The 10,457-nt window shown below is 54.6% G+C and overlaps 1 protein-coding gene across 1 annotated transcript in view; it reads left to right on the forward strand.

Moving 5' to 3' along the window:
* Slc1a7 (solute carrier family 1 member 7) overlaps positions 1 to 10,457 on the forward strand; it is a 43,960-nt gene extending 33,503 nt beyond the window's left edge. Inside the window, exons 4-11 of the mRNA XM_021200270.1 lie at positions 751 to 793; positions 2,839 to 3,061; positions 5,882 to 5,981; positions 6,533 to 6,766; positions 8,066 to 8,260; positions 8,757 to 8,891; positions 9,279 to 9,381; positions 10,174 to 10,457. Coding sequence (XP_021055929.1) covers positions 751 to 793; positions 2,839 to 3,061; positions 5,882 to 5,981; positions 6,533 to 6,766; positions 8,066 to 8,260; positions 8,757 to 8,891; positions 9,279 to 9,381; positions 10,174 to 10,392 — 1,252 coding nt within the window. The 3' untranslated portion in view covers positions 10,393 to 10,457. The remainder of the gene's footprint in view (positions 1 to 750; positions 794 to 2,838; positions 3,062 to 5,881; positions 5,982 to 6,532; positions 6,767 to 8,065; positions 8,261 to 8,756; positions 8,892 to 9,278; positions 9,382 to 10,173) is intronic.

The following is a 10,457-nucleotide window of genomic DNA, read 5'->3' on the forward strand; positions in this document are numbered from 1 at the left end:
CCTCCTCCTCTTTCTCCTCCTCCTCCTCCTCTTCCTCCTCCTCTTCCTCCTCCTCCTCTTCTCTTCCTCCTCCTCTTTTCTTTTTTTCTTTGCTCTTTCTTTCTTTCTTTCTTTCTTTCTTTCTTTCTTTCTTTTTTTTGAGATAGGGTGGGGAGTCTCTATGCAGTTCTGGCTGTCCTGGATCAGGCTGGTCTTGAACTCAGAGAGTTTCCTGCCTCTACCTTCTAAGTGCTGGGATTAAAGGCATGCGCCGCCGCCGCCGCCGCCGCCACCACCACCACCTGTCAGTGACACACATCTTTAGGACCAGCACTTGGGAGGCAAAGACAGGTAGGCCCGGCTGGTCTGTCTAGTGAGATACAGGGCAGCCAAGTCTACAGAGTGAGACCCTGTCTCAAGAACCAACCAAACAAAAGAATAGAGAAAATGGAGACTTGCCTTTAGGAGATGTTTATCTTTAGGAAGATAAACATCTATGGTTTGCCAAGGTAGCCCACATATAGAAAGGCCACAGGTCTGCCTAGGAATCAGGCATGCATGGCTAGGGAAAAAGTGCTGGCTTACCTGCAGTTAAGCAGTCAGGGGCAGTGGGTGTGCCATGCCAGCCTGGGGGAACAGTAGGCAGGGCTTAGGCATGGAACGTTCCACCACCCACTTCCAAAGGTGCGTTCTGATGACCCCACACAACCCCCAAAGGCCTCCTCTCCTGGCACTGAAACTCCTCAGTTTCTGCCTCTCTTCTCTTCCCAGGAACATGTTCCCAGCCAACCTGGTAGAAGCCACATTCAAACAGGTGAGCAGAGCCTGGCTGTGGAGGGGAGGGGCAGGAGAGGAGGAAAGATGGGGCTATCTGAGCATGGTTGTGACTCAGCAGGCAGGCTCCCAGTCTCCTGCAGGGGGATGCCAGGGGAGGGGGGAAGGATCTATATCTTAGCACCTCCCATTGTCATACCCCTGTCCTGGGTTCCCCTTGCTCATAAAGAAACTTTGTGGGGCAGAAGAAAGCCTTGAGCACCTGGCTCACACCGCTGGTGTTCATACTCACCTTTCCATCATCATTAGTGTCCACACTAAGGTAAGAACAGGCCATTTCCTGGATGAGAAAACGGAGGCTCAGAAGTAGTTCCATTGCTCAAGATTATCCTAGCAGTCAAGGACAAGAGCGTGGGTGAATTCGGGCCAGGCTGGCTTCTAAACCTGCTTTCTCTAAGAACAACCCCGCCATAAGAAGAATAATAACATTGACTGGGAAAACTTTCACTGGAAATTAGGAAAACATGAAAGTACATGAAGGAGGCCCTGTAGAAGGTGACTCGGTTGGAAGGGTGTTTGCCTAACATGCATAGTGCCTTGCCGTGCATAAACAAGGTTTGATACTATATCTGTAATCCCAGAACCCAGGATGTGGGGGCAGCCTGGACAATGTGAGACTCTCTCTGGGTAAAAAAGTAAAATAAACTTAAAGAGAAGAAAATACAAGCCCTGCTTTCAGTTAACGCAGAAAAATCACCTCTCGGTCCAGGATCTAGAAACGGCAGAAGTGGACAGAATTGCTTCTCTGGCTCCTTGGGCACGTGGCTCGCCTTGCTTCCCCTGTCACACTCTTACCCGCACGCGCACACACACAAACACACACCCACACACCTCCCCAGGTATCAAATTCTAAAGTTACAATGCTCAGGGGGAGGCCAGGCCCTCCCGTCCTTACTGCCCTCCCCCTCTGTGCCATGCAGGTTGCTCCCAGTCATTTTGCCCAGACTTCAGCTTATTTCCAATTCTCTACCCTGTGTGCCCATGGCCTGATGCAAAACAGCCAGTGTTTTCCTAAATTCCTTGCCTGGGCACACGGCTGAATGTTGAACCGAGGATGCAAATCGGGTGGGTCCGGAAAGAGACCCCCAAACAAGCATCTGTGAAGCCGAAGCGAGTCTCATCTGTGAGCACAGCCACAGGGTACAGGGCTGAAAAGCTAGGCAGGGCAGTGTGCCATCCGCCCCAGTGCTGGAGAAATATTGCCGGTTTCAGAGACAGTGTGTTGGTCTATTTTAAGACAGTTCCCTTTTGCCAGACTACTCATCTTTTGAGACCCAAGCGAAATCCCCCTTTTGGCTAAGCACTCTCCTCGCCAAGGCCTTGAGCAGAAACGTGCCTGATTCCGTCGGTTCTGTATGAGCTGGTGTTGGCAGCAATAAGCCTCACGTGGGGTTTTCCGCATGCCAAGGGCTGTGGGGAGCACCCATTTCATCCGGTGAGGGAGATGCGATTGTGGTCCCCTTTTATAGGTGAGTGGCACAAAGCCAGGAACTGTTGGTCATGTATTTCCTGAATAGGTTCCCCTCCTCTAAGAAGCCCTACCATCTTGGTGCTGTGCTGTCTGAAGGGACAGCTATCCCCTGTTTGGGCTTTTGAGGAATAATGGCTTGGTGGACAGAGGAAGACCATGGGTGGCTGACATCATCAACCAGGCCCAGGGTCTAGGAGCTTTCTCTGAGAAGGTTCTGGATCTGTCCAAGGGACAGCAAGGTTTTGGGCTGTCCAGTGCATGGGTACCGGCCTGGAGGAAGGGGTAAGATCGGTGACAGGGCTTCTGGTAGAGGAGGAGACAGATTGGGGTGGAGCAAGGGAATCGGGTGGCGGTGACAGAGAGCTGGAGGGAGCTGCAGACAGTGAGCATGAAGGACCCCTTCTCTTTGTGGTGGGCAACACCCCAGCTTCCGAGCCCCTCCCTCAATAGTCCATTGACACCCGTATAATATAAGTGCATACAAATGTGCCTTCGCGATGTTTCCTGTAATAACATGGTACTGACTCCCTCCTGGCCGGCATGCTCCCCAATAGTACCGCACCAAGACCACCCCAGTTATCAAGTCTCCCAGGGGAGCTGCGGAGGAGGCTCCTCCCCGGCGGATCGTCATCTATGGGGTCCAGGAAGACAATGGCTCACGTGTGCAGAACTTTGCCTTGGATCTGACGCCCCCGCCTGAGATTGTCTACAAGTCAGAGCCTGGTACCAGTGACGGCATGAACGTGCTAGGCATTGTCATCTTCTCGGCCACGATGGGTATGTGTTGTCACTGCTCCGGCAGTGCCCTCCTGACACTCCAGGGCCTTCTTTTGTGAGAACTCCCACCCCTGGGGCTCCCCTCCTACCTCTGTCCAGCCCTCAGTCCCTTGCAGAAGCTTGCTATTGGGCCTTCGCTGAAGTCCTGAGTGATGGGGAAGGATTGTCACTGTGTGTGAAGTCTTTCATCCTACGTTCTAGGCTTTTCCGAGCTGCCTCTCTCTCTCCAGAGCTTCTGTGTCATTTCTTAAGGCTCACAGTGGCCTCCCTGAGCAGGTCTTTCCCTTAGCAACTATTTTATGGGTTTCCAGCCACAATGATTTGCCATAAGCCACTAAGGGTGTGACTTGGGGTCCCTTATTTGTTTGTTTGTTTGTTCTTTGCTTGGTTGGGTTTTTGTTGTTTTGTTGGGGGTTTTGTTTTGTTTTGGTGGTTTTTTTTTCATTGTTTTGTTTTTTGAGGCAATGTCTCATGCAGCCTGGGCTGGCTTAAACCTCACTGAGGCTGGTTTTGAATTCCTGGCCCTTCCGCCCCTCTGCCAAGCGGGACTATAAGTGCAAGCTTCCTCTGCCTATACTCTTGTTCTTAAAGAGACCCCTAAACTCTATAGCTTTAAGTTCCACGATCTCCTGCCCACCAGCATTACAACCATACTCAGGGCCCCCTTCTCTCTTGGGAAAGCTGCAGTCCTGGATGGCCTGGAGATCCCTTTAGCACCAACCCTGGCGTGGCTGGCTCCTGCTCCCCTGGCTTTTCTGAAGCATTTTGTTCTCTTAGAGCATGCTCAGCATCCTATTGTGTACATGAGACATCTGGGCCACGTTCCAGCTGGCCCCAGCAACATTGCCCCTACCCAGATCCTGCCAGCCTGCTTCCTCTCTCTCTCTCTCTCTCTCTCTCTCTCTCTCTCGTTCGCTCGCTCTCTGCTGTTTACTACCACCCTGGATCCATTTGGCTCCCCCGTTGGCTTCCTGGAGGAGGCTCCCTGTACCTTGTCTTGTCCTTTCTTGTGTGTCCTAAGGGTCAAGAAGCTGGTCCTGTTCTGCAGTTACCCGTGGACAGACTCTAAACGGGGCTTTAGAGGCTGCAGACCTCAGGGTGTGGCCCAGGCTGCTCTGTAGCCCTGCCGTCCCGAGGCCAGGCTTCTACTATCCTCAGCTCATGTCCTTCCTCCCTGTCACCTCAGGGGTCTCCCCATAAGCTTACCATTCTCATCAAGGTCTTCTTGTCCCCAGGCTCAGTCAGGGGCCCAGGTCATGGCTTCTCTACTCAAGATGCTCCACTGTGAACATCTGACTCTGTTGCACTCATCTCTGTTTGTGTGGAGTTGCACTGAACCTCAGTTAGGTGGCTCAGCATCACGTGGTCTGGCTTATAGTCCATTTGCCAGAGCCCTCCATGGTGACTAACAAAGGCAGGGCTCAGAGAAACCTGTTAGAAAGATGCTTGGATGATGACTGAACATGTAGGCAGTGATGGGCAGCAAAGCTCTGATTGGCTTGGCTAAAATGCCAGACACACAGAGGGCTAAGACCTGAATCTGACCCTGGACACTGGACATGCACCTGGCAACCTGGCTCCTGGGTTTTCTTTCCCTCCATCCACAGCCTGAGGGACGTGACAAATAAAGGCTACCTGGTCACAGAGCGTAAGAAATGTTTGAGATGCCGGGTGTTCACTGGCACGCACTGTGACTGTGTTTCGCTGTGCATTTGTGCTTGTTCACCGGGCAGTGTGACTGGCTGTGTATCATAGTCATTTGTGCTTGGCATGCACACTCCTGTGTGCACCTGAGAGTGCCCCCATCTGGGCATATCCATGTCATTATGCACAGTGGCTCTAAAGGGGGCTCTTCCATCCTCCATCCCCAGGTCTTTTTCCTGGTCAGAGGACATGACTGGCATTCAGGTCACCTTGTCTGTGGGGTGCCTTGTTGTCACACCTGTGTCCTATGTACGCTAGATCTGAGTCTCATCCTAGAGACATTCAAGTGAAGGTGAGGAGGGGTAGGGAGAGCCAGAAGGCAGGCAGAGCTGGAAGGCACAAGCTGGCTTCCTATGTGCCAGGATATCACTGACCAGATGGGCAGGCCTGGCCCAGTGTCACCCTGAGACCTGGCTTCTCCTGCTCACACAGGTAGGCCTTCTTCACCCTGATACCACAAGGTGACTTCTGTGTGGATTATGGTGACAGAGCCCTTCCCTGGAGTCCCACAGGCTGAGTCTCTCCTTTGCGGAGCAGGCCACTGAGCTGCTGAGTGGCATGCAGAGCTTTGAAGGATAGTCCCAAGAGTGTGGATTTCCCCAGAATGACAGCAGTTACACGGCCACCCTTCCCAGAATGACAGCAGTCACACGGCCACCCTCCCCAGAATGGCTCCGTGGTACTTTCCATCCCAGCGCTGACCCCAAGGAACAGTCTCCCCCATGCATCCTTGCCAAGTGAACTGACATCCAAACACCCAGATAGACTGGGGGAAGCACTGAGGCAGCAGAGAAGCTGCCATCGAGAATCCTTAGGTCCATGAAGCTGGGGCCCAACGAGGAGGGGCAGAGCAGGGTGGTTTAGTGGAGTCAGGCAAGTGCAGCTGAAGCAGGGAAATGTTTTCTGTCAAAGCAGCCCAGATATAAGAATGTGTTCAGGAGCATTTTTATCTCAAGGGGATAAATGTCCATTGCTGTGTGAAGAATGACCAGAGATGAGTCTTGGGGCTGTGGGGGTGTCAGCAAGGGCACATGAGGCCATCAGTCCCTGCTCTGCCATCAGTGTGTGTGTCCGGTGGCCTGGTGCCCCTGTGAATCTCTCTGTGTGACCCCGCAGGTATCATGCTGGGCCGCATGGGTGACAGCGGGACGCCCCTGGTCAGCTTCTGTCAGTGCCTTAATGAGTCTGTCATGAAGATCGTGGCAGTGGCGGGGTGGTAAGTCTCCTCCAGGGAGAGCCCTCCTTCCCTCACTCCTCCTGCCCTGGACACATCACTGAACCGTCCTCAGTGCGTTCTTAGGAGCTCAACAAACTGTACAGGAGGCTCAACCTGGACCTGGGCCACCAGGGCTAGCTGACTGCACGGGGCTCCCAGCCCAATCCAGCCTCGCCTTCTGCTGTCTTGGCCTCGGTTTCCCCGTGTTGAGGAGCCTGCTTAGCTCGGCTCTGGAGGAAAGCGCACAGCGGAAGTGAGAATCAGTAACCGCTCCTGGTTCAGAGTTCAGACCTTCGGTGCCTGATAGTCAGAGGAGCGTGCAGAGGACTGGCCGTGGTCACCTTGGAGGTGTGGCCTTGCTGAGCTAAAATGGGGCTTCTTCAAGGACATGGCAGGCTATCTAGGGCCGGGGCAACGGAGGGACCTGGCTCTCAGCTGGGCACCTTAGTCTCACCCGGTCCTCATGAGCCATGAGGGGCTTGAGATGAGATCACACGGTGGCGGGTGGGAGGGGACCCTGAACTGAACCCGAGGCCACTCTGCCACCCCAGGTACTTTCCCTTTGGCATTGTCTTCCTGATTGCTGGCAAGATCCTGGAGATGGATGACCCCAAGGCAGTGGGGAAAAAGCTGGGCTTCTACGCCGTGACCGTGGTTTGCGGGCTGGTGGTCCACGGTCTCCTCATCCTGCCACTGCTGTACTTCCTCATCACCAAGAAGAACCCCATCGTCTTCATCCGAGGCATCCTCCAGGCCCTGCTCATTGCGTTGGCCACCTCCTCCAGGTAGCCCCAGATAAAGAGCTGAGAGGGTTGGGGCTGGCAGGACAGAACTCTGTCCATCTGTCCAGCGGTCATTCACCTACAGCCACAGAACCACTGAGAGTGGCTAACGTGGCTCCTCAGACAGATCCCAGAGGAGGTGATATGACCATATAGGTAATATAACCATATGGGAGCGTAATACCCAAGGCTCTGCCTGCCTCAGTCATTCTTAAGGCCTCCCTTTACCCACGGTCCCAAAGCTTCCTCAGTCTTCCTGGGGGCCTGTCCTTACTCCACGGGCAGAGAGGGTGTATCGCTTTCACAGCCCCATGTGTTCCTGTCAGGGCAGATCCCGTGACACGGGAGGGGTTCTATCTGTCTACTCCAGATGGAGTGTCAAGGCTGGATGACCTGTCTCAACCTTGGCAGCCTTTCTAGACAGCCAAGGCTGCAGCCCTGGTTTGTGTTAAGCACTCCAGTGTGATGGCGGACTGTCCCTTAGCTTTCCCAGGGCTCAGTCCCCCCATATCTGGACTGGAATAATCTGTGCCTGCACTGGATTGCTTTCAGAGGCTGAGATAATGCTCTGGGGTGAGAAAGCGAGTAGAACCAGTGAGTCCCATGCCCAGCCTTGGGGACTACCCTACCCACCACAACTGAGGGCCTGGGATAGTTAGAAGAGGGAGGGAGGGAAGGGATGAAGTCGTCACCCATGATCATCTTGTCCTGTGAGAGCAACTGTCCAAGCTCCCTGTGGGAGGAATTGTGGGCATTGGAGCCCACCTTTCTGGGTCAAAGGTCTGGTGTTTCTTGTACCCCTCACCTTTCTTGTCTGGGTCTCAGCCTCTGGGACTGTGCTGTACCTTACCCCTGTCAGAGGTACCCCCAGCCCTGCAGCAGAAGCCCCTTCCCAGAGACTTAACATGAGTACTTCTCTTCTCTGAGAACAGCATGGCTTGATCTTGCAATCACCCTGTCACCTGGGAGTTATGTGCACCAGAAACCAAGGTGCCCAGGCTACAGGGCTTGCTGGGGTCCCATGGGAAACCAAGGTGCAGGCACTCTGCCGTAGTCTCTAAGAATCACCGCGGCAGATCCTCTAGGCCCACAGTGCAGCATTGTGTCACTGAAGCTTTCGTCCCCATTGCCTTCCTGGGGACTCTTCCCGGGGTCGTTCCTACCAGCCCAAGCTGACCCACACGTATGCCACACATTTCTGTCAGGGCATCCGTGAGCTGGCTCTCCTGTAGTGGCTCACTTCCGAGGCCCAGACCATCCTGGAGGAGGGTGGTGGGCAGACACCTGCCCCTCTGCCCCTAGCTCAGCCACACTGCCCATCACCTTCAAGTGCCTGCTGGAGAACAACCACATCGACCGCCGCATCGCTCGCTTTGTGCTGCCCGTGGGCGCCACCATCAACATGGACGGCACCGCGCTCTACGAGGCCGTGGCCGCCATCTTTATCGCCCAGGTCAACAACTATGAGCTAGACTTTGGCCAGATCATCACTATCAGGTGTGTCCTAATGCCACATGCTAGAGGGCCCCTGGGTCAGGAAGGACATGGGTACAGGCCAGCCACAGGCAGGGGAGATGCTGGGGCTAGGGTAAGCCTGATCAGGGTGAGCAGAGTCAGACCCAGGCCTGATGACCAGTGAGGCCGATGGCGAGCACAGGACAGAGCCTAAGGTCCCTGTAGGCCAGTCCCTGCATGCAAGGACAGGCCCAGAATGGGGCTAGAGGGGAGCTTGTGCTGGAAGACCACCAGAATCTCCAAATGTCTCTGTCCCACAGAGGCAAATTTCCAACTTCTTCCAGTTCTCTCATGGATGGGAATGGGGGACCCATGGGTACAAAGGACTATGAGCAGGGACCTGCTTCTCTGAGAACCCCCCGATGGGATATCACAACAGAGCGCCCACACCCTTGGCGGGCCCCAGCCTCTAGCATCCTGGTCTCCTTGGAGCCAGGGCTGTGGTAGGTATCCCTGCCACATCCTTATCCCTCTGCAGCATCACGGCCACGGCAGCCAGCATTGGGGCGGCTGGCATCCCCCAGGCGGGGCTCGTCACCATGGTCATTGTGCTCACCTCTGTGGGACTGCCGACCGACGACATCAACCTCATCATAGCTGTAGACTGGGCGCTGTGAGTTCTATGTTTGGGTCCCCACCCAGCCCCACCCTTTGCTGAAGGCAGCAGGGTCGGGGATTGCTAAGTATGGTATGCTAGGGTACCCCAATAATCCACACCAGTTGTGCAACTGGTGGTCCCAAAATTCAAAAGTGAAGACGGAGCCTTCTTGGAGTTGTAGATAGTGACCCCAAGTCTGGCCCCTCTAAACACAGGGCCTGGGCGTGAAGGGGCTTCCTTGGCTGCTTCAGCCCCACTGTGGGTGCATCGGATGCCTCCCTGCCTGCAGTCTCGGGCACTGCCTGTGCCTCTGTGCAGTGGCCTCATGCTTGCCAGTTGGGTGTGGCTCTGCCAGTTCCCCGCTGAAGTTGCTGCAGCTCACTGCCCACCTTGGCTTGCCAGGGATCGCTTCCGAACCATGATTAACGTGCTGGGTGATGCACTGGCGGCAGGGATCATGGCCCACATCTGCCGGAAGGATTTTGCTCAGGACATGGGCACTGAGGTGAGAGTGGTGTCCTTCCAGGAAGCCTCTAAGACAGTGCTTCTCAACCTGTGAGTGGTGACCCCTTTGAGGTCTAACAACCCTTTCATAGGGGTCACACATCAAGTATCCTGCATGTCATATATTTACATCATCGTTTAGAACAGTAGCAAAATTACAGTTATGAGATAGCAGTGAAAATGTTATGGTTGGGGTCACCACTACATAAGGGACTGTGTTTAGAGGACTGTAGCATTAGGAAGGTTGTGAACCATGGCTGTAGAGGATGGAGCCAGGTGGGGCTACAGAGCTCCAGATGTTCAACTCACATCCTCCACAGCTCTGGGCTCCTTACCCCAGCAGGTGACTGGCTTCTTTAACACCTATTCGTGGAGGACCCGCCTGCAGAGCACCCTGATCTAGCCAATGAAACAGTGAGAAAACATCTTCCCTCTGAGAAACCCAGTCCCTAGGGCAAGCTGTTTGTGGGGCAGCAGGGAGCTGTCTGGTATTCAGGATTGCTTGTATGTGTAGGCGTCCATACCCTCTTCGCTGTAAGGAAGCTGGGGTTCAGGCAGGGAAGCTACTGTTTTCCAGACTGGACTCTGTGAGGCAAGGCCTTCATCTACCAAAATAGGCAGCAGGAAACAAGGCAGCCTGCGAATGGACGCCTAAAGAGCTCTGTAACCTGCCAAGGCTACCCAGCTGTGTTTATAGGAACATCTCCTTCAGCGGCTCCCAGCCCCATGAGACCACACAGCATTACCTACCCCAGTCCCTCCTAGAGCTAACGAGGCCCCGTTTCCTCTCCAGAAACTGCTACCCTGTGAGACCAAGCCAGTGACACTGCAGGAGATCGTGGCTGCCCAGCAGAACGGCTGTGTGAAGAGCGTGGCCGAGGCCTCAGAGCTAACCCTGGGCCCCACGTGCCCCCATCACATTCCGGTCCAGGTAGAGCAGGATGAGGATCCAGCCGCTGCCAGCCTAGACCACTGCACTATAGAGATCAGTGAGCTAGAGACCAACGTGTGAACCAGCAGGGCTGCAGAGCCAGGCCGGACCCTGAGGGCTGAGGATAGGAGTTGAACTCAAATCAC

The sequence above is a fragment of the Mus pahari genome, chromosome 6, assembly GCF_900095145.1.
Source record: "Mus pahari chromosome 6, PAHARI_EIJ_v1.1, whole genome shotgun sequence".
Taxonomy (NCBI): domain Eukaryota; kingdom Metazoa; phylum Chordata; class Mammalia; order Rodentia; family Muridae; genus Mus; species Mus pahari.